The sequence below is a fragment of the Lacerta agilis genome, chromosome 12 (assembly GCF_009819535.1).
Source record: "Lacerta agilis isolate rLacAgi1 chromosome 12, rLacAgi1.pri, whole genome shotgun sequence".
Taxonomy (NCBI): domain Eukaryota; kingdom Metazoa; phylum Chordata; class Lepidosauria; order Squamata; family Lacertidae; genus Lacerta; species Lacerta agilis.
The window spans coordinates 42,877,698-42,905,692 of NC_046323.1; the positions used below are offsets into that span (position 1 = coordinate 42,877,698).

General features: G+C 43.9%; 1 protein-coding gene across 2 annotated transcripts; it reads right to left on the reverse strand.

Moving 5' to 3' along the window:
- Positions 1–10: 10 nt before the first annotated feature.
- On the reverse strand, positions 11–27,993 carry GTPBP4 (GTP binding protein 4). Of its 2 annotated transcripts, none has more exons than XM_033164911.1 (17): positions 27,883–27,993; positions 15,877–16,047; positions 12,804–12,907; positions 12,359–12,495; positions 11,542–11,642; positions 10,571–10,663; positions 9,263–9,454; positions 9,097–9,162; positions 7,765–7,854; positions 5,926–6,036; positions 5,670–5,747; positions 5,520–5,571; positions 3,601–3,701; positions 3,133–3,330; positions 1,954–2,019; positions 1,388–1,531; positions 11–221 (listed from the first exon to the last, which is right to left on the reverse strand). In XM_033164911.1, the coding sequence occupies exons 2-17, from the start codon at positions 15,952–15,954 to the stop codon at positions 69–71; spliced, it is 1,764 nt and encodes a 587-aa protein (XP_033020802.1). In that variant the 5' UTR covers positions 15,955–16,047; positions 27,883–27,993; the 3' UTR covers positions 11–68. The 2 variants fall into 2 exon arrangements, with proteins under 2 accessions (XP_033020802.1, XP_033020801.1); XM_033164910.1 differs by lacking the exon at positions 27,883–27,993 and adding an exon at positions 17,447–17,572.
- Positions 27,994–27,995: the final 2 nt, after the last annotated feature.

A 27,995-nucleotide genomic window follows, 5' to 3' on the forward strand; every position in this document is an offset into this window, starting at 1 on the left:
AACTATTTCTTATATATATGTTGGCTTTAATTTGCATTGATATTTTCTTATTGTCCTTGTAGAGCCATTTATCTTCGTTGGTTTGTACCAGATTTCCTCTTGCCAGAAAACAGATGTTTGGGCTTAAGGTCAAAGACGTGCCTATCTGCTTCCCCTTTCCTGCCCAACCGGTTCATTTTCGTTTGAGCTTTCTTCATCATAGTTTTAGTCTTCTTCACCATCTATACAAATAAATAAATAAATCATAATAAGTGAAGCATTATTTCTCCACTTGAGGCTCATCCTCCACACCAATAATATGACCCAAATACTGCCTTATAGTCCCTTTGGGAAATAGTGGTTAAGGGTATAAGACTAGGATCTGAGACACAGCCATAAATGTGCCTTCTATAGAAGCAATTTAAAAATACAAAGGGATTGGTATCTCAAACACATTGCATAAGCTACATATATTGCATAAAAAAGGCAAAGCTAAACAACTATTTAGGCTATTCCACATCAGTATGTAAATTCAGCCATCTTGCCTGGCCACCTGGTACCTCCTTTTCCTAGGCCTTTCTCCCTGCCCTACCTTTCCAGTATTAACAGCACAATCCTACACAGAAGTATTATGTTCAGTGGAACTTACTCCCAGCTATGTTTGTGCATGGCGAGTCTTGGGACGCCTCAACCAAATAAGTGACAAGCTGGCCTATTGCCATCACGCCCCTTAGTGCAGGTGTAGCTTACCTGTAGTCCCTCTAGATTTTGTTGGGCTCAAACTCCCACAAGTGCCAGGCAATATGGCGAAACAGGGATGGTGAGAGTTGTAGTCCAGCAACATCTGGAGGGCCACAGGTTATCCATCCATCCTTAGTATGACAGTACAGATGATGAACTGAGCACAGGTCAATCCTGCTTCAAATGGCTTGAACTAAAAGGAACCAATTGATCCTAATGATACAGTACTAAATATACAGGAAGAGGTTTTTAAAAAGTGCAGTGGTGCCCCGCTAGACGAATGCCTCGCTAGACGAACGGCATTCGTCTAGTGGAAGCTGCCCCGCAAGACGAAAAAGTCTATGGGGCTGCTTCGCAAGACGAAAAATTTTCGTCTTTTTTTTTTCGTTTAGCGGAGCGCGGCTGTCATTGCCGCTTCACTAGACGAAAAAACCGCTAGATGAAAAAAATTCGTAGAACGAATTATTTTCGTCTAGCGGGGCACCACCGTAATTTAATTTTCTCTTGATGACACAGAAACGTATTGCAACTCAATTTAAAATGCCCTGTCATGACAAATCCTAACCTCCGCTTAATTACAGTAGCTCAACGTGCAGATTTGTAAATGCCTATTTGCAATACTACTTCCTAGAAAACCGTCCACAACTGTAATAAACTTAAGACAGACCTTTACGTCTCGAAGGCCAGATACATCACGAGGTGTGCGGGAGGAACTGCGACTTCGCACCACAGATGTAGGTGGTACAGATTCTTCTCGTTTACGTTTACGGGTAACACTCCGGGATCTTCTTGCCTGGGCTACATAATGTGCCTGAAAATCCACAAACCAAGAAAAGCCCAATCAGAACCTCACATCTTCTAAATTAGTTATCGGGTGCTGAACAGTGTTCCTCAGCATAAATACTACTTAATGCAGCTAACAGCTTACGAGTACAAACTTCATTAATAGGATTTTTCAACTCTGAATTCCAGTCTTAATCCAATATTAATCAATTCCCTTAACACAGCTTTATTTCCAGAGCCAGCTTAGCCCACGGGTTCCTTCGACCAACACATTGCTTGGATCCTACAAACGCCTCCTGCGGTTTGAGACCCGCAGGCCCTGCCTGGCTTAAAAAAACAAAAAAGCGACAGCTTTATTTCCTGTGGCAGAAAAATGAAGTATAATAAGGACATTTAGAAATAATGAAAGTATTGCCTACAGAAATCAATACAGAAAAAAGTCTGTCTTACCTCATTTTTACCAGTCATATCAAGCCCGAGATCAGTCATCTCCTTCTCTAATGTCTTCCGTTCAACCTAAAGACACAAGTCATCAATTATTTTCCCTGTTATCAATACACTTTTATATAGACTTGGCAGAAAGGAGTCTAAGAAGCAATCCAGTACACTGTTCAAAAACTGCAAGAGAAATCCTACAGCAGACAACTGCGTACGTTCCAGATAGATTTCAGTGACAATTTGGAGACAAACAGATAAAAGCAGGAATGTCAATGGTCTGCCGTTCTCCCCCCACCCTTTCAAATTAGTTTAGGTGTAATTTAACATGTACCAGAACACACACTCCATGCATACAGGATGCTCAACACGACAACACAGAGTGTGGGTAGCAAATGAGCCTACACTTCTGGAAGCAGGCAATAATAATAATAGTGAACTGTTCTGCTTAAGGCAGACATGAGGAACCTTACCCTAACCCCAATGGGCCAGATCTCAATCAGCCCTAAGCCTTGTAGGAAAAATTTGGATGAAGGAATGCAACTTGTTCTGGCAAAGGAACAACTGGGAGTTCACTTAATCTCCTGTTTGTTACTTTGAAACATGCCAGTGCAGGCGGATGTGGGGCCTATAGTAAGATTTGCTTGTTGAATTGCTAGAAGCTTATAATGTTGGGTGGGTGAGTGTGTATAGGAGATCAAAAATCATGTCTGAAATAGCATTGTATGAAAAAAGGTCCCAGGCTCAATCCAGACATCTTCAGGTAGTCTGGGGAAAACTCTTGTATGAAACCCTGGAGAACCTCTGCCACTCACTGTTGACAGTGCTGAGCTGGGTGAACCAAAGCTCAGACTCAACAGAAGTCACCTTCCTATGTCCCAGTTTATTCCACAACTTTGTTCTGCTGACTGCGTAGACCAGGCCTCAGGAGTGATCCTTGTGTTTCTGACAAGTCCTAAACTAGAACACACCTTAATGGAGATTCTCATTCATCTTCTTCTATCACTTATGGGCCTGTTACTATTTCATCTGCCTAAGGCATTATTTTTAATCTGCAGTCAAACAGGCATTTCTAGCCATGACAACTTCGATTTCTGTTTTGTAACGAAAGTGAGTGGGTGGGAGGGAGCGCACGTAAATCCCTTAATCGCAGTCAGGCCCCAACACATTCTTAAAAAAATGTTTGAAACCTGCCTTTCTCGCTGTTCTCGGCATCTTGGGCCCCTGTGTATCTTTCTCTTTGGATGCCAACATCTTGAGTTTCTTTTTCTCTCGAATCTGTTGTGCCAGCTGTCTGATGCTCATCATTTCCTCATCTTCACTTTCTGAGTCGCTGTCATATTCTCCAGCTGCTTGCCTCAGCTCCTCCTCTTCCTCCAGTTGCTCCAGTTTCTTTAAAGACATCACACACAATGCATTAGAAACTTTTTTACAATATGCATGCTTCAAATGTTCATCAACAGAGCCTTTCAGATAGTTAATGCTCAAACTCCTAATTGACTGCCATATCAAAAGTTCTCAATTACTGAACCAAGATTAAAGGCAGAAGCAGAGTGGTGGTTTTACCGAGTCAATCAATTCATTTTTCTTAGTTGTGATTCTTCTTAGTAAGAGGCTAGACAAGAAATACTGAAGTGTGAAGTTAATGGGGATAACTCCTACCTTCATGATATCTGGGTCAATATAATCTGCTATGTTGTGTCCTTCCCAGATCTCTGGCACCTTATCATATTTTTCAGATGGATTCATTAGATCCCAGTATTCTAAAGGGGGGGAGGGGGGAACAACACAGAGAATTATCAATTTGTGCAGCACAGAAGCTGCTATTTCATCGTTACAGCAGGACATTACCGGCTAGCAGGTGGTCCAGAGTTGCTAAACCTGTCTGGTAACCAGAACAATCTTCCTTTAACCTTAGGTAAAGGTAAAGGTACCCCTGACCGTTAGGTCCAGTCGCGGACGACTCTGGGGTTGCGGAGCTCATCTCACTCTATAGGTCAAGGGAGCCGGCGTTTGTCCACAGACAGCTTCCGGGTCATGTGGTCAGCATGACTAAGCCGCTTCTGGAGAACCACAGCAGCGCACGGAAACACCGTTTACCTTCCCGCTGGAGCAGTTCCTATTTATCCACTTGCAGTTTGACTTGCTTTCGAACTGCTAGGTTGGCAGGGGCAGGAAGCAAGCAATGGGAGCTCACCCCGTCATAGGGATTCGAACCGCCAACCTTCTGATCAGCAGGCCCTAGGCTCAGTGGTTTAGACCAGTGTTTTTCAACCACTGTTCCGCGGCACACTAGTGTGCCGCGAGATGTTGCCTGGTGTGCCGTGGGAAAATTACTTTATATATAGTCAATATAGGCATAGAGTTAATTTTTTTAACATTTTCTAATGGTGGTGTGCCTCGTGATTTTTTTCATGAAACAAGTGTGCCTTTGCCCCAAAAAGGTTGAAAAACACTGGTTTAGACCACAGCGCCACCCGCGTCCCTCCTTTAACCTTAGGCTTCGTCAAAAATACTTGTAGCTTGAACTATTATCTGTCCAAAAAGCTCACTGTCTAGAAAGGCCACTCACTTTCTGACACCTGCTACCCTCCCTCCACCCAAAGCAGCTTGCCAGCGGCAACACAGGAGAGGGTAATTTGGGAAAGGGATTCATGACATTAGGCCAAAGGCTGCAGGTTGTTCACTCCTTATGTAGACCGACAAAGCCCTCCATCAACTTTGCAAACTTCAAGAACGGAGACCCCTATTTTTTAACATATAGTCCCTGATGGAAAATTAGGTGAAAACCAGTATTATCCAGTAGACTAAGAGCATAACATAATTATTATGTTAATAATAATTATAATTATTAACTTTATTTATTTATATATACACACATACATACACACATACATACATATCTACCTCACCCATCTGGCTAGGTTTCCCCAGCCACTCTGGGCGGCTCCCAACAGAATATTAATACAGTGGTGCCCCGCAAGACGAATGCCTTGCACAACGAAAAACTCGCAAAACGAAAGGGTTTTGCGAGTTTTTAGTTGACTCGCGAGACGAATTCGTCTATGGAGATCGCAGACATGCACAGTCGAGCCAAGCTGGACGCGATGGACAACACCCCTCCCGACCGGAGCCAAAAGGTAAGCCTTTACAGCTCCCTGTATGGCGCGGCGCCTCGTTTTAAGGCTGCAACGAGCGAACAGCAGTGCTGCTGTTCACTCGCTGCAGCTTTAAAACGCGGCACGGCTCCGGTGCCGGTCGGAAGGGGCCCCCGGACTTTCCCCCCCCCATAGGAACGCATTAATTAAATTCTAATGCGTTCCTATGGGAAACGGTGCCTCGCAAGACGAAATTTCCGCAAGACGAAAAGTCTTGCGGAACGAATTAATTTCGTCTTGCGAGGCACCACTGTAATAAAAAAGGAACAACATCAAGCATTAAAAACTTCCCTAAACAGGGCTGCTAACTACACACAACAGCTGAAGTTAACCTTGCAGTTTTCTACCTGAACTGTCTGCAAAATGGGAATACTACATCCAGTGACACCTCTAGAGAACATTAAGATTACTGCTACCACTTACTCTTAAGATCCAAAACATACTCGTCTCCCATTTCCATTTCAATGTCTTTCTCCTGTGAACAAGCACACAGCATTAAAATGGATCCTTTTTAAAAGCTTCACACAAATTTTGCTGTTCTTCTCCTGGGAAAATCTTTCAAAAGACGCCTACCAGTTTCTTTTTAGGCGCATCAACTTCCATGCGTTTTTTGCGGAGCAGGGCACCTTCAGGGATAAAAGGCGGCCTTTCCTAAGATTAAAGGATAAAACCAAGATGAGCTCAAGGAATCAGTTTAAAAACAAAAACAAAAAAGCAAAAAAAGAGAGACCAAGACTGTTTTGATTAGATGCATGTGTATTATATATACATACATTGCTAAAACGGGGGGACGGGGGACGACAGAGGTATAATGGGCACACACACCAACCTTGTTGTCTCTTTTCGACGGGATAGCTAAGTGGAGCCTGTTCAGTACATCGTGTACTTTGTTTCCTTTCATTTTGGTATCAACACGATGGGCCAGCAACCTGTCACAGGCCTGAGAACATGCAAAATAGGAATTCAAAAAAATATGCTTATGAAAGCAGACGAATAACACGCAGACATAATGGCTCCCAATTTTTTAACGTCAGTTTCACTGAGCAGGATTACCCCACGGGCTCCCAAATTCCCTCCTTACTGGAATTGAAAAAACAGCAGGGGGAAGGAAACTGGGAGCACCCACAGGTTCACAGGCTCTCCATCTCATAACCACAGTGAAAAGGAAGCACTACATCTGCACCAGACTGAGTGTGTGTGAAATCACCAAGCAAGATGGCTGCCCTAATTCTTTAACTACTCGTGCGCTATCAAACCTCCAATCTGAAAACCTAAAAAAATTTGACTCTGCAAGGCAAAATCATCATAAATTTCTCGAAGGCCAAGATTTACTCTATTTTACAATTTCCTGGTTTAATCCCATCTTCCCTAATTTTAAGCTTAATGTCTTGGATCTAGAATTCACCTACAGAGCAAGGCAGTGCTTGCATCAACAGGCCCATTATCGCCAGACTTTTTTGCCTTTCCACTAAGGAGGCCATTTTAGAAGAACTTTGCACACTTGTCAGTCTGGAATTGGAGGACAAAAAGGTTCTCCCCTGCCCCCCAGTAGTATTTATTTATTTATTTATTTATTTATACATACATACATACATACATACATACATACCCGCCCATCTGGCTGGGTTTCCCCAGCAACTCTGGGCGGCTTCCAACAGAATATTAAAATACAATTGTCTATTAAACATTAAAAGCTTCCCTACAAAAACACTCCTTTCCTTTTGGATGACCGTTGTAAATTGTTTGGCAATCAACCACCAAAGTTCCCTATTAGAGGGAATGGAACAATGAAGAAAGCCTATCATTAATGCTCCTCCTTTTTACAGTTGTCCAAACAGGCGTCCAGTTCAGCTGCCAGCAGCTAACAGAATAATAGGTTGGTCAAAACAACCATGAGAAAAAGGTAAACAAGAGCTAGTGGTCCTATGCCATAAACATTTGCTGAAATAGGTAGGTTTTGTGGTTGCACAAGTCACTTTGGATTGCCTTGGACAAGCTAAGGCAACTGTCAGGGTGCTGCCCTCACCTCACTATCGCGAGCCCCCGCCCCACCTGCTCAGCAATTTGTCTTCCTCCAGTGAGGAAGGCAGTGATCCCTCTAGTGGGGAGGGAGAGACGGGAAGGGAAAGTAGGAGTCAGGGCTCTGACAGGGAAGGAGAGCCCTCGCATCAAGCAGGGACTGGAGGTGAGGCGCCTCTTCCGTCTCCCCACTTGCACGGGGGGGGGGGGGGAAGCAGAGGGGGTAGGCGGGGGTTCCGCATCCTGCGGCTCTTATGCTGGGCAAAGAACCGGAAAGAGTCATTCCTGGACTCTGCCGAAGGATGAGCTAGACATACTTTTTGTTGCTGCACTGTACATATCTGCACAATAAAGAAACTTAGTTTTAGAAACCTTGGCGTCAGGCTGGTTACTCATGAACAATCACTGAAAACCCTTACAGCAACTAACGAATTTAATTAATAATAATAATAATAATAATAATCACCTTTGGATTTGGCTTCACATTTCTCCTGCAGTGTCCTAGTGCAAGGTATTATTATTATTATTATTGCAGCCTTTCCCTAAGCAGCACAAATCTTTTAAGTGTGGAGGAGGTCACTGTTGGGTTGGACCATCCCAATGAGAGTGCCTGGAACACAGCTTATACAAAAACATACATACGACTCACTTCTGTTTTAACTTGAATCACTCCTTCTTCAGTTAGGGTGCTTGTCTCAATGACAGGAAGCCCATCTGCTTCTAAATCAGCAAACATTTTCTAAAACATGATGGACACATGTGAATTCAGTAGTGAAACTAAACGCTTAAACCCAACAAAAATATTGTTGCCTTCTATTCCTAGGGTATCAAAATAAACACAAGATCTTCATGAACTGGAAGACACAGTTATGTTAGAATGCCTCTCTCCACCTGGCTTAGGGTGGGGGCCTGACAGCCTCTTAAGGACTGCAGCATGATGATGAATGTGTCACATCGGCCGTGAAATAAATTACACATATGCAGACCATCTGTTTCCCTCCTCAAAAATTTCTGGACATGTAATTAGTTAAGGGTTGCTGGGAGTTGTAACTTTGTGAACTACAGTGCCCAGAATTCTTTGAGGGGGGGGGGGGAATGTGCTATGGACGTGCTTTAAATGTATTGTGCCTGAAAAGTACAGTGTGTATACAACCTAAATTGTTGCAATTCAACTCATTATTTGGGTATGTCTGACTCGGATCAGTTAAATCCGAACCCACCATTGACTAAAACTGGAAACCGAAAAATGTCTAGTGTTTTTCTTTTTCGCATGTGGATGAAATTTGCAGGCAAAGGAACCACTGCAGGTGGATTACACCTGCCACTTTCAGGCTAAAAAGCATGCTAAAATTCAGAAAACTGGTCCAGGGGCTATCATGCTAGGAGATATCACCTTTGGTATAAAAAAACTGGAACAGTCACCAAAGAAAGCAAGTTATGGCTTTGAACTGCCTGTTAGGAAAAAAGATGACTGGGGGAAAAGCAGGCTACTCCCACAATGTGACTCTGCTGCTTACTCCCTGCTCTCACAGCCAAAATTCAGACGAGAATGAAGACCCTCACAAAGAACAACTCTTTGAAATAAACAAACTGCCTCCCCCAAATCACTCTGATTGGGGTGCGGGGGGGGGGGAATAATTCACAGTGAATGGAAGCTAAACCACTTCATCAAAATGAAAAGATCTTAACCAGAACACCGCCTTGTCCCCATGTCATTTCCCCAGACCACTTTGTTTTGGGTTTCTCAAAAAAATGGTGAGGGTAAAATTGTGGGTTTAACTTTTTAGAAAAACGGAGGAGATAGAGCTACTCAAAAAAATTGAATTTGACCCTGATCCATTTTGACATGCCTCGTTGATGGCATGACCTGACTCTGCAAAGGAAGAGTCTTCTCCAAATCACCCTGATCCACCCCATTATTCAAGGTGCACTCCGAGCCGGTGCACAACCCTAAGACAGACGGACGGACACAATTTCCTACCTGGTTTTCCTCAGAAAGCTCAGAAATTCTCTTCACGTCACATTTGTTTGCTACAATTATTAGAGGCTGAAAGTTAAAAAGGGGGAAATAACAGATTGAACTAAGGTCTAGATTTTACAACCAAGAAAGCAGCAACTCGGCATCAAGATATTAAATCCCAGCCTACCTTGTTGACAAAGAGTGGCTTGATATTGCTGAAGAGTTCGAGCTGCTCTTCCAGGCTGTGCCCACACTGCTCAGATATATCCATGACATATAGGACAGCTGAACGAAGGTGGGCAAGCGCTGTTATGGCCTGCATCTCAATGGTGTTTCTCTCTTCCAGGGGATGATCCAGAATACCGGGAGTATCCACTACCTAGAATGAAGAAAGACAGAATTAAAGTCCTTGATCTCACATGCATTGACAAGCAAACCGGAAATAGGGCTGGGGAGGAAAAATAGCCCCACTTCTGGAACAGCTGTAAATGGAGGGCACAGGCGTTTCAAGCGCCTCTGCAACTCAAATACTATTATCCTTTCCTCCTAAACTGCAAAACAGAAGGCAAGGATGCTGAAATGGTATCGCTCAGAATACCGAAGAAATTCTTGCTTCTACATGCAATATCAATGGCTGCAATCCCATACCCACATACCTTGCGAGTAAGTCCCATTGAACTCAGTAGATTTACTTCTAAGTAAACAAGCACAGCATCTGGCTACAGGACTGCTAGCTGAAGTCACTGTATTCATTCACTTGGACAAACTGAAGCACGCCAACTGAACTACCTAGGCAGATTTGGACAGGTATGTTCTACGGTTTTGGTTCAGGGTGTTATGTCTTTTGGTAAAGCTCCAGAACATGAAAGTTACATTAATCAATGGCTAGGCAGCTACGTACAGTGTGTCAACACCCTTCCAAGGCTAAAAGCCCAGGACACTCCTTTGTAATAGTTTTATATTGTCATAGATGAGGGTTGAAACTATTTCTTCACAACCCTCGAGTCTAGAAACCGCAGTCGCCCACATCTCCAGACTGCCTGTCTTATGCAGTCATGTGGATAGCTGAGCTAGACTATCATCAGATGACTCAATAAGTGGTGAGCAGACACACAGGAGCATCACTCCAATCAGCTCATCTACAGGAGCACCAAATGAGCTGCGTTGGGGTCTGTGGCAGAGACAAGACTGGGCAAACATAATTTAAAAGGAGAAATTCCTTTGAAAACTGCATTGAGACAAGGGCTCAATCTTCAGAGGGTTACAGCTTGGACGGAGTGGCCATTACTGTAAAAGAAGACTCCCAACCTGAAGATTGTGAGCAAGGCAGCCTCCAGGACAAACTAGTTCAATGCAGCCATCACAAATTCTAATCAGCTAATTGGAAGTTCAGAAAAATTATAAGGAACTCTAGGAAGCCAAAATACGGTTCACAGCATTACCCTGAAGGAGAAAGATCCGTCCCAACTACTAATTGCTACAGCAAAGTCCTTACCTGCCAACGCAGATACTTGTAATCCATGTGGCCCACAAACAGAGATTTTGTGGTGAAGGCATATGGCTGCACCTCTACATCTGCCCTCGTCACCTGAAACACAAGAAGTCCCAAAGTTGCAGCGTCTCTCCATTTATAAGACAATTCCATTTTTCAAACAAACAAGGGCCGTACTTGACTTCTTACAAGAGAAATGTCTGAGCCACTGCAGTTTAAACTAGAGCACACTTATTTAGGCGTGGGGTAGGAAAGAGAAGATATTTTCTGCTCTGGAACTCAAAATATGTGAAACCAAGTATCTCCCGTTTAGCACTTGGGGTGGAACTTCCAAGCTCCAGGTCTCTCTTTCCTGACCCTGGGATTCTCCCCAGGCTACCCTCTTCCCTCGCCCTACCCCATCCTCAAGGATCGAATGTGTCCTTCTTCACGCAGAGCATAGTTAAAATATGGAAATCGCTCCCGCAGGAGACTGTGATGGCTTCCAACTTGGAGGGCTTTAGAAGAGGATTAAAAAAATTCATAGAAGACAAGACTATCAATGGTTACTATCCACCATAGTTGTGTTCTACCTCCACTGTCAAAGACATTATACTCTGAATACTTCCTGGGAATCAAAGGAGTGCAGAGTGTGCCCGGATGGAGAGATTGTGCATAGAAACACCCGAGTTTTGCACAGCTTGAATGCAGTCCTCTGTAATGCCTGTTGATCTGGCCCTGGCCATGCTCACTGCTAATACTACAGCCCTTAAAAGGGAATGTGGCCCTTTATCTGCTCAAATATTTAAAATATCTATTCACTCATTAAGAGATAGCACATCCCTAGTTGAATATGAACTCAACTAAGGCTATCATCCTAAACACATTTACTAGGGAGCATGCAACTCAATGGGATTTACTTCCAAGTAAAAAATGCAGCTTAAGGTTCCACGGTACTTTCCTTTGGCTCCAAAGCCATACAAATATCCACAAACCTTGTTTATAAAGCTGGATTTCCCAACATTCGGGTAACCACACAGTAAGAGAGTCCGTGTGTTAGGGTCAATGGTTGGCAAGCGAGATAAATGCTGACGCACTGTAAAAAATAAATACAATCTTTCATTTGTTGAAGTCTAAAAATAGTTAGCATCTGGGCACTGATACACAATTAACAGTGGCTGAGCTATGCATCTGATAGGCCCAGTGTAAGCAGAAGGGTCCTAAGCAGGCATTTTGAACGAAGGGCGGTATCCACAAAGCAGTCCAATTGTGCAACGAAACTTCCTTGTCCTCTCTTTGAATGTTCCGTAAATCTGTTCTGGGGCATTCCAGAGGAGTTTAGGGAAAAGGGACAGGGGCAGGCAGAAAATGGAGGAGGAGGGGATGTTTCATTGTACAGTTGGAAAGCCTTCAGCTCACCCTAAGTACAGCTCTTGCTTAATATTAGTTGGCAAAAATTTCCACACCTTAAATGAAGACACACCAGGCTACCTACTTCTTGTAGAAGCAAGGCGAGTCTTGCATTCTTTCTCTGGATGAACATGAAGGTTGGCCAGGGATATTATTGAATGGGCCCATTTCTGGCAGATTAACTTTATTACTACTAAAGTTCACTGTTTAATGACAGCCAAAGTGTTGCAATGATTGCTCGTTCGGTGATCTTCAGCCAGTCACTTTCTCAGCCTCACAGGGCGGTTGTGAAGGTAAAGTTGGGACAAGAAGCCTGAGAGGCCGGTATGAACTTACTGACTGAAGGGTGGTATCGCAATAAAGTAGTAAGTCTGTTCTGCTATCACCCCTGATATACTCCACCTTGTTCTAAGTACTCCAGGCTCTGCTTCTGTCTTTTGATGATTGTACACATCCGTCCCAGAGCAGCCCGCTTCAGCTGCTTGCATCGGTAAAGGGAATCTCCATATTTCATCAGTCGTACATAATCTTTGGCAACGCTGTATTTCAAAAACAGAAGTCAAACCTGTATTGAGGCCGCTAGAAGCTTGTTGCCCTCTCCACCATCCTAATACCTGAGCACAGAACTGGAGTGCTTGAAAGGGGGGAATGAAAGGGTAAGTCCCAAGGAACGTGCAGGCATTCCTTCATGTTTCAAAGGCATGGCTTTATAAGGAAGAACCGCAAGCAGAGAATAGGAAGCCTTTTCTGAACAGTGTGTGTGTGTGTGTGTGTGTGTGTTACAGTGATCCAAACAACAGAAATGTTTTTTTGAAGCATGGACAACAACTAAATATTAAGCTCTTACTTGTCAATCAGATTCTTTGCAATGTTAATTTGCCCCAAAGCCAACTTGTAATGATCTTTGTCATAAAGAACGTTCATCAAATCTGCATAAAATGGATGGATGTCCTGGGGGGAAAAAAGAACAAAACTTATGTCAATATGCAAACGTCTTAGCAGTTTGACCTTTGCTAAGTAGCACAGCCAAGGTCCAGAAGGCTGACTACTTCCACAAGCTCAAGGGAATTTTGGGCCACACAGTAAACTGATTTTGAAACTAGGAGAAAGTTCAAAAAAGCATTCTATGATGCAGCATAAATCCAGGAGCAGCCCACTCATATTTCTGTTTACATGCATTGTTTGTGGTGCAACAATGCAGAACAGGGCCTTCTCTGTTGTGGCACCCTAGATATGGAGGTTCCTTCCTATAGGGCAGGAGTAGGGAATCACAAGGCAGTTTTCCTCAACCATGTTCACCTGCTGTGTGGCTATCCATCTGACAATTATCCATCATCAATATAAGGTCAGATGACTATAAAAAGACCCCCACTGCTGTCACAAAGATACTGCTGTCTCCTACACTATCTGTTCTTATGCACCAGATTAAGATGCATTTATTTCCCTAGGCTTATCATTTGGGCTGATGTAAAATGTAAACTGCTGCTAGGTCGTCTGAATTACCGATTTCTTGCTTTTTGTTTGGTTTTCATAGTGGTTTTATGGCTCTTGTATTGGTTTGGGTACTTAATATATTGTTGAGTACCGCCCTAGGAACCATCAGGTTTAAAGGATGGAAGACAAACTTAGTAATAAGGCTGTGTACACATTACCAGTTTGAAATGCAGCTAGGTTGTTCTTTTTCTCAATTCAGATCAAAGCCGGTTTTAAGGCAAAAGGCATTAAAAACAAAGAAATAGCAAGATATATATGGGCTGAGGCTAATGTCATCCGTACACCACTTCCCAAACCAGGAGTGAAAAAGTGCACTCAATGCAGAGTAAACAGGAGTGTGTACACAGTCCAAGAGAAAGAATAACCTGCTCAGAAGAATGTCACACAATTCAACTAGGCCAGGGTTTCCCAAACTTGGGACTCCAGCTTTTTTTTAGGGGGGGGGACTACAATTCCCATCATCCCTAACCTGGGTCCAGCCACCTAGGGATGATGGGAGTTGTAGTCCAAAAATAGCTGGAGACCAAAGCTTGGGAAACACTGAACAAGGCTAACACAAGCTTCTTGTATGAGTCTGTGGAGCTCATTCAATCCTAGGTTAAGGTTTTTGTATCTGTTTGATGACCATAGAGAACACAGACATAGGCAAAAATGGAGAAAAGATTCCGCATCTATAATGCACTGCAAAGAAAAACATTTACTCTCTTTAGCAAGGTCTTTCTTGCTCAACCTAGTCTTCTCTTTGCATAAAAAGCAACTAGAACGATGCAACCCTAAGAAGAAACTGAGCTATGCTACACCATTGACCATGTTAGAAAGAGCAGGTGTTTTAAAAAGTGGGACAAATTAAAACAGCATTCATTAGCTCGGCCCAGGTCGGTGTAGGAGTATTCAAGCTTTCAGTAGCCAAGGAGCAATAAGTTATACAGAATTATAAACTTGCACACTCAATGATCAACAAGCTGTATCAGCAGGCAACATCTTGTCTACTGTATAATACAGTCTTTAAAACATATGATTATTCATTTTGCCAGAACGACCCAAACAAACTGTGTATATATTTTCACAGAACACTATCCAAAATCCTACATGACTCTCTCCTTCTCAATAAGCAGCAAATCATAGTAAAATAAGGTTAACAGACATATCATGTTTTTAATGTCTGTTGTACAGGCTGAGTCCTTTAAAAGAAGCCCTGTGGATACAGAGTACACATGTTCCATGGGGCCTCTTTTAAAAGACTCACCCTGTACATCACCCTGAACTTTTCCAGAGGAAGGGTGACTTTTATGTATCCTAAATAAATAACTTTGCAATAGCAGAATGGAGAAATAAAATGTGTGAGTTTGTAGAGATGGTGAAATTAATGGCAAATATTAGAGGTCGCTCAAATCAAGAAAAAATAAAGGAACGGGAAGGAATGATTACATGACTGTATATGGCTCCGGAATTGATATTTTGGTGGATATGGAGTAAAACGTGCAGGGGAAAATAAGAAGGAAAATAATAGGTACCCAGTATATGATGGTAATATAAAAAGTATTAGCACAACTAAAGAAGAGAAAGCAAGATATTGAGTTAATGAGATCACGCGTGGGCGAGGGGGAGTTCGGAGGGAGGGATAATGGGATCAGGAAAAATATTAGGAATATGGGTTTGAAAGATGTAATTTATGTAATGGATTTTTGTTTATTCTTGTTTTGTTTTTGTGTTTGTTTTTCATTTTTATTTATGAATTTGAATGAATAAAATTTATTTTTAATTAATAAATAAATAATAACTTTGTCCATACTGTACTTTATCAACATATGCTACATTGTTTTGGGGATTGATAGCCAAACTTCACCCTAAGCGGTCACAGGGCAAGTCACAACATATGTGTTGTATACATCAGTTTCATAAAACAATAAAACAAATCCAGCAAACCCAGACTAAAGCTGATGCAAGCGTTCCCCATCTGTTATAAAAATGTCAGCTTGTGGGAGCCAGACAAAAGGGAAAGATTTTCACTTGGCACTAAAAGCTCATTAATGCCAGTGCCACTCCCTAAGCTACGGGGGAAGAGAATTTCACAACTGGAGGGGCAGCTATTGAGAAAGCCCTATAGCAAGTTCCAGGAATCCAGACTTCATCAGGTGATGGTGTGTTCAAGAGAGACGTGCCAGCAGAACTCACCTTATTGGCAGGATACTGCAGGCATTCCCCAAGATAACTGGTCCCCAAACCATTTACGGCTTTATAGACCATTTTATAATAATGTAAAAGAAAGAACTTGAAGCACATAACCTTTCTCTAAGAAACCAGATATAGTTTACCCAAAAGAAAGGTTTTTGCAAGTTTTTTTTGGCCATGTATCATGCGGAGAGTATAACACTGGGCTTAGAATAACTTTTTGTGTTCAACTGCCTCCTGCCAAAGCCACTTACATCTAGTTTTGGGAAATCCATGATGATTTGGGTGAGCCTGTCGTGGTAATTTTGTTGGGTGTATTTTACTTTTCTCATGTAGAAATGACGAATGCGGTGAATCTGGTAATGCTTATGAATTACTGTGGGTGTCTTCCGCTGCGTCTTGGATAACGTCAGGTCTATGAAGTCCTGCAGTTAAAAGAACAAACGGCAAGGAACAAGAAGTGCTTAGTGTTTTCAAAGTCACCAAACGTCACAATAAAACAAGAGTCAAAAACTCACATCTGTAGTTGAAAGCAGAAAGGAAGAGTTCGGTCAAGTGTGCTGCGACAGGGCAAACAACTCTGGAAAGCCCTTAAGAATAGGGATCGTGAGACAGGGATTCACTGCCAGCTTGCCTCTGAACAAAATGTTTCAACCCACCGTTAAAAGAACAGTTTAATTTCTCTCACGGAATGTTACGAGAGTAAATCAGATAAACATCACCTTGTACAAAAAGGAGCCGCTAGCAGCATAGGACTAATTCAGCCTTATCTCAAGATGCCGTAAATCTTCCTCTAGCTTCGCATTCCTCTGCTCAGCCCTTTGATTAAGGGCCTTCCAGAGTTCAGAGTTTGCTACATATTTGACTGGTTATTAAGTTGCAAAGCGGCTGACAAGGATTCTACGTTGAGATTCCTGCATGGCAGGGGGTTGGACTAGATGACCCTCGGAGGACCTTCCTTCCAAAATCTACAATTTTACAACAAATTTAATACATAAATAAAACAGTGTCACTATTAGGGTCACATGTTTTTGAGGAGGTGGGGAGAGAATAGGATCGCTACCTATTCTTACCCCTCCCTGGCACCCAGGGCTGGATTTAGGTTTGATGAGGCCCTAAGCTACTGAAGGTAATGGTAATGTCCAGCTGTCCTTTGTCAACAACAAATTGTTGCTGGTTTTTGTGTTGAATATAAGCTATATGGTAATTTATGGACCTAATAGGTATCTAAAGCTCATAACAAAATATGTATTTTATCAAAGGAATTGATATAGAAATGAGCAAACCAGTGATATTTTAGGGAGCAGGCTAGCAGGCGTGGCCCACTACTTACACCATAGAAGCCTACACAACACAAAACACTGCTGCTGTATGTAGGTTTTATTTTATTTTATATCTTATATTTCAGAAATGCACATCCAGGTTTTCCCCCCCTTTAAATTTGTTGGGGGGGGGGGGTGGCCAAGAGAGTGGGGCCCTAAGTTATAGCTTGTTTAGCTTATACGTAAATCCGGCACTGCTGGTACCATTTTCAGCAGCGCTACAGGCAGCAATTCACCAGGCACAGCTCCCCCCCCCACCGAAACACACTGTGGAGTAGCGCAGCCGCGAGCCACGTGGGGAAGAGAGCCAATGAGTGGCCAGGCACGTCACGTGGCCTCTCCTTCTTCGGCACGTGGCTTCTCCCCCCCCCCACCCGCCACGCGCTAACCCGGGCCGCCGTGTTCCCACATCAACGGCGCAGCCGCACTCAGAAGCCCCCACGCGCCGCTCGAAAGGGAGGGCAGGCGGGAATCCTGAAAGAGGGAGCCGCCGTCCTTTTACCTTGGCAGACGGGACCACCATGATTTTCTTGAAGTTGTAGAGCGCCATGGCTGCGGCGTGTCCGTCCGGCCCCTTTGCCGGAGTTAAAGAGAGAGGGACACGGGGGCCGGAAAAGGAAGAGGAAGGCAGGACTTCCTGTTTCATCCGTTCTCGCGAGAGAAAAAAACTAGACCGGAACGAGAAAAGCTTGCTGCGCACGCGCATATACGGAAGAGTCACGCGGGATTTCAATTCCGTCGCTGTTTTAGGCCCAATTCCCCATGTCCGCCACCCGCCGCCTAATAAACAAGATTCATGAATACCGTCGCTATTGTTTTTAGCGGGGTTGCGATTGTGCAACAGATTTATTTGTGAAAAATGAATAAATTCAGATTTGAGCGTCCGTTACTTATTGGAAGTCATTAATGGGAAAAGTTTTGTAGTGGAACGGAAGTGACTCTTCTCTTTTCCTATATCTTGAAAGCGCCGTTTGGAAAAACTGCTCCAGTTCCACCTCCAGTAGCGGTCCTGTAGCGCCGCCTGGAGTTCAAAGGTGCGAACTGCAGCGTCATTTGCCAAACTACCATGAAACCCAAGCGATTATACATATCGCGGATCACAATTATTTGATACGAGAAGGTGGGTGGGTGTGCGTGTGTACGTAACGCCACGCATCACATTACATTACATACATAGGCTACATTTCAAAAACAACGCTTATAATGAGTACGCATCAAACATATTTCAAATGCAACTAAACTGCAAGGATTACTAACGCAGCCAGGTGGGAAATGGGGAATTGGCACGCAAATATTAATTTAAGGGCCACAGAGTTCTTATTTCAAAAACTTATTTCCTGCCGAATTTTCAAACACAGAGCAGCTAATAATGAATCACACAATATTAAAATGTATCACAACAACAGGACATTTGGAAGGGCCCTTAGAAGAATACAGTGGTACCTCGATTTATGAACTTAATCCGCTCCGGAAGTCCGTTCCTAAACCAAAACTGTTCTTAAACCAAGGTGCGCTTTCTCTAATGAGGCCTCCGGCCGCCAGTGCCCTTCCACCGTTCAGATTCTGTTCTTAGACTGAGGTAAAGTTCTTAAACTGGGTAACTATTTCCAGTTTTGCGGAGTTTGTAAACCAAATGGTTCTTAAATCGGGCTGTTCTTAAACCGAGGTACCACTGTACAACTCTTATGGAGACGAACTGAAAGCGGGTAGGGAATTCTGGACTGGGCAACCTCTGAAATATCATTGGAGGGAAAGGTTGAAGATCTGGAGAGTTAAAATACACATTTTTATAACTCCTTAGCAGTATCACAGACATATTTTATTCTAGGTTTCTTTAGAATTTGCATTGTTCCAAGCATCTCATCCTTTGTCGTCCCCTTCTCCTTGTGCCCTCCATCTTTCCCAACATCAGGGTCTTTTCCAGGGAGTCTTCTCTTCTCATGAGGTGGCCAAAGTACTGGAGCCTCAGCTTCAGGATCTGTCCTTCTAGTGAGCACTCAGGGCCGATTTCCTTGAGAATGGATAGGTTTGATCTTCTTGCAGTCCATGGGACTCTCAAGAGTCTCCTCCAGCACCATAATTCAAAAGCATCAATTCTTCGGCGATCAGCCTTCTTTATGGTCCAGCTCTCACTTCCGTACATTACTACTGGGAAAACCATAGCTTTAACTATACGGACCTTTGTCGGCAAGGTGATGTCTTTGCTTTTTAAGATGCTGTCTAGGTTTGTCATTGCTTTTCTCCCAAGAAGCAGGCGTCTTCTAATTTCGTGACTGCTGTCACCATCTGCAGTGATCATGGAACCCAAAAAAGTGAAATCTCTCACTAAACCAGTGGTCACATATAAAACTTAATTGAAAATGTGTGTGTGAGGGGTGAACTCCTCCCTTGTATGGCAATTCTGCTATGTTGAAGGATCCCTTATTAAGCAAACCAAATGCCAATTAGCATGCCTTCAAATCAGCATTGTGTGTACAAACTCCTGATTACTCTGCATCCAGTGCACTCCAGCTGTTGGTTTGTGAAGCTGTGTACACACAACATTAGCCACAAACCACATATTGAGAAACTCTGTGCTTTAATGCATTTCCCCCGGAAACCACCTTTGGTCTGATTTGAAAATCTAAGCCATATGAAGACATATTTCCCACCTACTTGTGTGGACAGCAGCTGATCTGGAAACATTTTCAACCTCTTCTGACATGTAAAACGACATGTAAATGCAATCTGAAGTGCATTGGGGGTGGGTGGGTAGGAACAACCTCACTACATTATAAACTGGTGATGTATACACAGCCAAAGTGAGTTGGGGACAAGCCATCACATTGTTTCATTGCATGTGTTTTAACTTACAGGGATATAACTTTCCCCTTCTTTCTTGCCTGCTGTTAAAAAATTATATCGAGCCCAGTGTTGCTGTGTATGTATATTGTATGTAGGCTGGTTCTTATAGCTTTAAAGGCCAATATTGGTCCCTGTGACTAAAGTCTACTGTTGAACTCATGTTGTCGTGTGCTTACTTTCCAACTGCAAATTTGGCTGCACTGTATTTTTGCCTTCAAATGGAGCCCAGGTAGACAAAACCTTCTACCGCCCCAAGCATGTGGTCACTAATGCTGATGTGTGGATTGTGGGTGATTCCCTGACCCAGGATGTTGGTCTTCACATGGCAGTACAGAGTCTCAAACCAAGATTTGCACTCCTGTCTCGGCAACATCTATGCTTGTAGAAATAACGGAGCCGACACGGGAGCTGGGATGCAAGTGAGCTGTGCAGGAGCAAGCTGATTGCTAGCTTAGCAGAGGCTCTTTTTATTAGCAAGATATGCAAAACCAGCAAAATACATTCAGGGCTTTGCCCTTTACACTTCTCCAATCCCGAGCCCCCTGGGTGTTGCCTAGTTATCTACTACGCAACTTGCGCCACCAAATCATGTTCCCATTACAGGGGGAAATGAGCAATACCTTTGCAAAGGAGGTAAACATCAGGGTACGGAACACTGATGAGGAGACAAAAGGTCAAGGAGTGGACATGGCGGCTAGACAGCTGTGGGGGAGGGTGTGCCCTCACCCTGCGAGCCATCCCTACAATGCTGGCTTGATCATGTCTACGGAATGGAAGATGGCAGGGTCCCCAAGGATGTGCTCTATGGGGAGTTGGCTTCCAACTTCACCCCCAAAGGTGCACTCTTCCATTGTCTCCCAAGACGCATGCATGCTAACCAATAGGTGTCAAGTGTTCAGGAAGCATACATGCGGGGGGAGCGGGGCGAGGGGCCTGCAAGGACCAGCGCTCATGCTGTGCCCCATTTCTGTGCTCGTCACCTTCCACACCGCCTTGGAATCCTCTCAAGGGTGGATGGTTAAGAAATATTCTGAATAAATGAATTAAATAATTTTGTAAATGAAAAGCAAATTTTGTAAAAAAAAATAAAATGAAAAATGCTGTGTGTCTCCAGTACTATTCCTCAAAGGAAGCCTGACCCAAAAAGAGCTGCCCCTGGACTCTCTCGCTACTAGGGGGCCATGCGTATGAGAGACTTCATTTATTTAGACAATTTATCTACCAGCTCATTACAGTTGGCTAAAAGTGGTGTTCATAAAGCTCAACAAATGCAATCAATATCAGTTGCAAACCAAGTATAAAACTGAAAATTCAGTTAAAATGCCTGTTAGATTTGAGAGGGAGGGAGGGAGAGAGGGAGAGAGAGAGAGAGAGAGAGAGAGAGAGAGAGAGAGAGAGAGAGTCTTCAGCAGCACGTGCTGGAAGTTTTGTAGGGAGGGGCTTGTGACTGATATCAGCTGGGAGTTCCAGAAAATTGACCCTGCAATACTGAACACATAGAATCATAGAGTTGGAAGAGACCACAAGGGCCATCCAGTCCAACCCCCTGCCAAGCAGGAAACACCATCAAAGCATTCCTGACAGATGGCTGTCAAGCCTCTGCTTAAAGACCTCCAAAGAAGGAGACTCCACCACACTCCTTGGCAGCAAATTCCACTGCCGAACAGCTCTTACTGTCAGGAAGTTCTTCCTAATGTTTAGGTGGAATCTTCTTTCTTGTAGTTTGAATCCATTGCCCCATGTCCACTTCTCTGGAGCAGCAGAAAACAACCTTTCACCCTCCTCTATATGACATCCTTTTATATACTGGTATTTGAACATGGCTATCATATCACCCCTTAACCTTCTCTTCTCCAGGCTAAACATACCCAAAGGAGCCAGGCTGAACATGGCTCCTTTGCAATATGATCTGTACATCTGAGCTATGCGGGAGGGCCACTAACAAATACCTCAGTGATAGGGATATAAGGAATCAGGTATGGACTCAAGTCATTAAGGACATTGTAAATTAATACAAGAACTCTGAACTAGGCTCAGTAGCATATGGGCAGCCAGCACAAGATTTTAAGTACCACAAGATATGTGCTAGCAATAGTGCATGGCAAAAACTCAGTACTCTTTGTACTGGCACATGTAGCAGCCTGGAAACAACACTGCCTCTCTGAACAAGTGTACAACATTATTTTGCGGACCACAACCCCTTAGGCAACCACTAGGATTCAAGAGTTGTGGGCAAGGGCTTCCAACCAAAGTTTCCCTCATAGCATTTCTCTTTTTACATAGCAAAGGATCACTTCCACCACAAAACCAATGAAAGAAAACTTTAAAAACCCACAATAGTTTATTCTGCCATTTCTCGACACCCCTGTAGTATCTTCTCAGCTGCTCTGGGCAAATTATAACATCTTGGCAAGTGTCAGTGTATTTGAACAGCATTTATATTCCAATCAGCTGCGCAATCAACTAATCCTTTTCGCCGTTTAATTTCAGTAATGAATAAATGAACAACACTTATCACAAACAAGGCCGATAAAGCCACAAGAGTTATGGTCCTTGAAGCCTATTTATGGCCGGCTTATTTATCATCCCGGAGAATGAATGTCTTTATATAAAGGCTTCTTAATTCATTCACGTCCTTCAGTCTGCTTTGTTGAAAGCGATGTGAAGATTGAAGCGTTGTCAAGATAAGGGTTTGGGGTTGCGTCTGTGCACCAAGAGGCTGAGCAATGTACATAAAAGAATTCCGTTTTATATTATGAACACAAAGGTGAGGTTGATGGCATGCGACAAGTTAATAATCACTTGCAAATCTGCAAAGGCATTAATGTTGCTTATTGAGCTGGAAGCGCAGTTCCAAAGGCTTGCACTCCTTTGTTCAATAATGCCTTCTCCCAAACCCGGCTCCTACAAGTCCCCTTTCACTGAATAAATGGGGGAGGAGGGTTTGTAGGGTATCAAAGGCACCTGCAGTCAAGTTGGGTAAGAGAGGGGAGGATTATTCTCAACACAAGTAGTATCTCCAGGTTGCTTAGTCTGTTAGGGGACAAATACATTAGGATTAATGTGTGTACCTGTGAAAAATGGTCCAGGCATGGGCGTCGCAAGGGGGGGCAGTCTGCCCCGGGTTCCAGGGGAGGGGGGTGACACTTGGGCCAGCCCTGCCCCACTGGCGGGCCCCAAGCAAGCCGCAGAGCGAAGCTGCTCCACCCCGCAGCCCGTTCGGGGTCCGCCTGCCGGCGCCGCTATGGGTTCCAGGGGAGAGGGGGTTGACACTTGGGCCAGCCCCACCCGGCCAGCGGGCCCCGAGCAAGCCGCAGAGTGAAGCCGCTCCGCCCCGCGGCCCGTCCGGGGTCCGCCCGCTGGCGCCACTATGGGGCTGCCCCGCACAATCGGGACAGTGAAGCCCCAGGAGCCAGCGCTTGCTCGGCGGGTTGCCACTGGAGCAGCAGCGCCAGCAGGACAGACTGTGCATGCCCAGATTTCCAGGCATGCGCAGTCTGTCATGACGCATGCATCAGGATGCCCTGCCCCCAGGGGGTGCCTCCACGCAGCAATGCCGCCCCAGGCACCCAAGAGGCTTCCTACACCTCTGGGTCCAGGGCTGTGTCCCCCCCCCCCCGGCCAGTTATCTGTAACCATATATAGTTAATGTTTTACTCAATGGAAAAAAATTGAGAAGAAAAAAAAGAAACTCTGGTTATTCAATGGTAGACATTCCTTTATTCACCATGTATTCATAGGAGGGGGAGTAACCATGGAAACAATGCCATGATATCTTACCTATTGGTGAGATTTTCCTGGGAGGGAAAAATGAAAAGTGACCAGGAGCTTGGTAGAAAAAAACACCAAAACCTTATTTTCCTATTATATGTTTTTTCCTCATTTCTCTGTGAAAGTAACCCTGCCCAACATAAAAAGCTCATGAACTCTAGCTTCACCTCTCTAATAAATTTACATATCGCAACGAACAATTTTAAGCGTCGTAGTTTCTATTCAGCCAGAACCGACGATGATGCAATGAAAAGAACGATAAATAACTCAAGTGAGTGCCTTCCTGCTGCAAAAATGCAACAGCATTCAAAAGGCACCTTCTGGGTGAGCTGCCGTGCTCCCTTTTTGTAATCTGTCATCTTAATGCCTTAATGATTTTCTCCCCCAGCCCTGTTATCAGAACAGACCCAGCCAAAAGATAAAGAGCTGGATCTGACTCCGTAAGCAGGATTTCAATCAGTTGCACCTACATACATTATTGACAGCAGCCAAGCTGCCTAGGGCTGAAGTCAGGTGGAAGAGCTATCGCTAATATCCGGTTGTACTGCATACCAAAAAGAATTCAAGCCCATATCCTAAGTCTCATTTGGATTACTTCACTTCTGGGAACGATGCCAGAAATTATGCTGTTACGAGAAACAGTGCAACAGAGCGCTGAAATGCAAGACTGGGAAACTCCTCACTCAGCCATAAAATCATAATACTAATTATAAATAATAATTTTATTATTTGTACCCCGCCCATGTGACTGGGTTGCCCCAGCCACTCTGGTGGCTTCCAACAAATATAAAAGCACAATAAAACATCAAACGTTAAAAACTTCCCTATACAAGGCAGCCTTCAGGTGTCTTCTAAAAGTCAGACAGTTGTTTATGTCCTTGACATCTGATGGTAAGGTATTCCATAGGGTGGGTGCCACTACCAAGAAGATCCTTTGCCTGGTTCCCTGTAACTTTGCTTCTCGCAATGAGAGAACTGCCAGAAGGCCCTTGGAGCAGGATCTCAGTGTCTGGGCTGGATGATGGGAGTAGCGACACTCCTTCAGGCATACAGGGCCAGTGTCGTTTAGGGCTTTACAGGTCAGCACCAGAGAATCATAAATTGTGGAGCTGGAAGGGACCATGAAGGTCATCAAGTCCAACCCCCTGCAAAGCAGAAATATTTTGCCTCCTGTGCAACAGATAGTTAAAAGCCAAAGGCCTTATTTAAAAAGGAATGTTTTTGCCTGGCACCTAAAATGTGTAATGCTGCACACTAGACCAAAATGTCTGCAAATCTTAAACAATTAAGAGATACAATTTGGTAAAGCACATACTTATTTTGTGATCTAGATTGCCTTGTTTTCTTGTGTTATCATTTTTAATTGTTGTTACGGCCAGGGGCCTCAAAAGCTGGAAGTCGCTGGACCTCTGAGAGAGCCCAATTCCTGCCATTTCTTTTGCCAGGCACCTTGCTGGCTAGAGGCTGGTAGATGTTTTCTCAGTGGGAGCTGATGGTTTAAGAAACCAGGACATTTCACACTGCTAGTAACAAGGGCAGCCCTGGTAGCAAACTATCTGGGAACCTCTAGAGGTAGGGATTCAAGGGCAACCTGTTTACAGTTTGGGAAGTCCAGGAGGAAATGCACTGAAACGTGTGGGATGAACAAAGACTAACAAGAAGACATACAGACACCCAGCAAGGAAATCTGGCCATTAGTTAAACTTGCTTCCTTGCCAAATGTCCACCCCTCTACTGGGCCATTTCCCACACACTAGAGTAGCTAGCTTTTACTTATTTCCTTGTTCCTGCGCTTTTAACTACACTTAATGTGATCAAGCCCTTCAAACGTTTCCCTTCTCTGGATCTCTAAGCCAGGAAAGGCTTCACTTGACTTTTAAGTCCACCCTGTCAGCTCTGTGTCTCACTGTTTTCTTCCTAGTGAGGGAACCACCAGTCTGCCTTCCTTCCAGGGCTGTCTTACCCATTAGGGTTAGAGGCGCCTTGCACCACGGCGCCCGCCCATCAGGGGCACCCAGCAGCGGGAGTCCGGGACCAACCGGGACCAGCTGTGAGGACATGCTGGGAGGCGGCGGCAGCTCTTCCTATGGCCAGCCGCACTCTCTCACTTCCAGAGAAGGCAGCGGCAGCGGAGCGCAAAGCTATGCGGCGCCCTTCTTCCTCCTGCTTGCACCGCGGCAGTAGCGGGACTGCTGAGGAAGCCCACGTGGCAAGCGAGCCCTGAGCTCCCCATCGCAGGGGGCAGGGAGGGGTGCCAAAAATGTCACCCTGCCCCTTCCATTGAGGAAAAAAGTGGAGGAGGGATTCATTCAGATTTGGGGCGGTGGGAGGGGAAAGCACTACCATTAGGACTCAGTTCGGAGGTAAGGATGGACTCGAGAGTGTGCTCTCCATGCAGTTAGTGGTTAAAAACAAACAAACACCAACAAAAAGTCCTTTAAAGACGGGGGCATCGTTTTAAGGTTCCTATTAGATTCAGCAGGGCTTACTCTCAGGTAAGTGCAGTTAGGGCTGCAGCCTTTGTGACCCAAGTTTTGGTCCTTTTTAGGTTCAGGATGTCACTGCTTTACACCCACCCCACCCCCCACAATATTTGAAAACATCAGCTTTGTACTTGAAACTTCATTCTCTGTGTCTTTATCAATTTATTTAAAGAACAACAAACTGGTGATTGCTTTAACTTTTTGATATGTGGTGATTTGAATCATGAGGACGAATTAGAAGAACTGCTGAGTCTTGAATGAGCCCTGCCTTGGAATTGAGGACTTCATTAGTTTTTTTCTGCCTTTTCATTTCATTTCATTTCGTTCTAAGGGCTTGTTAGAGATAATGTGAAAGCGTGGTGTCAGCTCCCTAAAAAAAGAGGTCAACAACTCCGGGGTCTCTCTCTTAAAAAAGGTCAACAACTCTGGGAAACGGGGGGGGGGGGGCGTCGGGAGGAAGCTTTGCACCACGGTGCCGGTTATGCTTAAGACGGCCCTGCTTCCTTCTTTAAAAGTTTTCAGTACAATTTTCCAGCTAGAGCCCTGGGCTTTTATACTGATTGAGGTCAACTGGGATCTACCAGCTACGAATGACCCCAATCAATTTTCTCTTAACTCAGACTGTTGCTTTACACTCACACACAATTAGCTCAGAAGCCATTTCTATCCCCCCAGATTCTCTCAAAGACTTTTACACTCACAACAGGACTTTTTCCTCTTTCTCTGTGCTTAACATCCCTCTCCACAGAATGCCCTGAATTTATCAAGTGAAAGTCATTATCAAAAATATTTCCACTAATCTGAATGAGAGCTCCCGGTGACTGGATTTTTAAGCCTAAAGGACACGCTGGTATCATTCGAATTGTTTTGAGGTTTCTGTTAAGTTACTACAATAGAACCTCTGGTCAGGACCTTATGAAGAGTCTAAACGTATTTGTCCTCCACCACAAGAATGGGTTTCAAAGCTTTACTGAAGAACAGTTTTAAAACAGTTACAAATAAATGCTTACAAAATATTTAGTAACACATTGTTCTTAAGCAAGCAAGCAATGTGGTCCTGTCTTCTTTTTAGTATTGAATACAGTTCAGGACTAAAAGAACTTTCCTCTCTGCGCTCCCAGAGATAGATCCTAAGCAACTTGCTTGTTCATCATCCCAGAACTAAGCTCCTGCTGCTCCTGGCTCCATTGCTCCAAAGACACTGAGTTCTCAGGTCTCATCTCCTTGATGTAAGAGATCTGCAGTTCTGTTTCCAAGTGAATCATCAATTAGCATAAAGGCTGAAATGGAAACATACAAACTTTTCTGCCGCATTTTCCAGAGTGAAACCTCCCAAGCCTAATGAAAATGTTTCTTTGCAAAATGTTTTCAAACACAATGCATACAAACTTTACATTTTATGGATATTAAACTTATATCTTTAACAGTTTCTTACAACAAAGTGGTACATCATTTTTATAAAATAGATCAATAAACAACCAGGAGGATCAAGGAATTGGAAGGGACTCAAGGATTCAGCCTACCCCAATTTTTTCCCAAGAGGAGGGGGGGGGGAAACCAACCCTGAAAGAGTAGAAGCAGAAGTAAGCTTCAGGATATGCACTTGGGAATAGCTCATAGCCTTGACTTGGAGAATAACATATAAACTTTTACTTAAAGATTTATTCCAGTTATATGCCCCTTATATATGCGAAATGTTGCTTCCCTAAGATTCATCTCTGTCCTTCGCATTTTAAGAAAAATTGTTATGGGCTATTACTGCATGTTTTTAAATTTAACACCTTTGAATTGCTGATAAAAGCTGAGGCTGAAATATCTAACAAAATAATTATTTCCTTACCTGATTTGTCAATCACTTCTTTTCTCAGAAATTTTCTGTGAGAGGTTGCATCCTCCTAAGGATCCAGAGCTCATCTGAATGCATCACCATTCCACCATTTTTCATTCCATTTT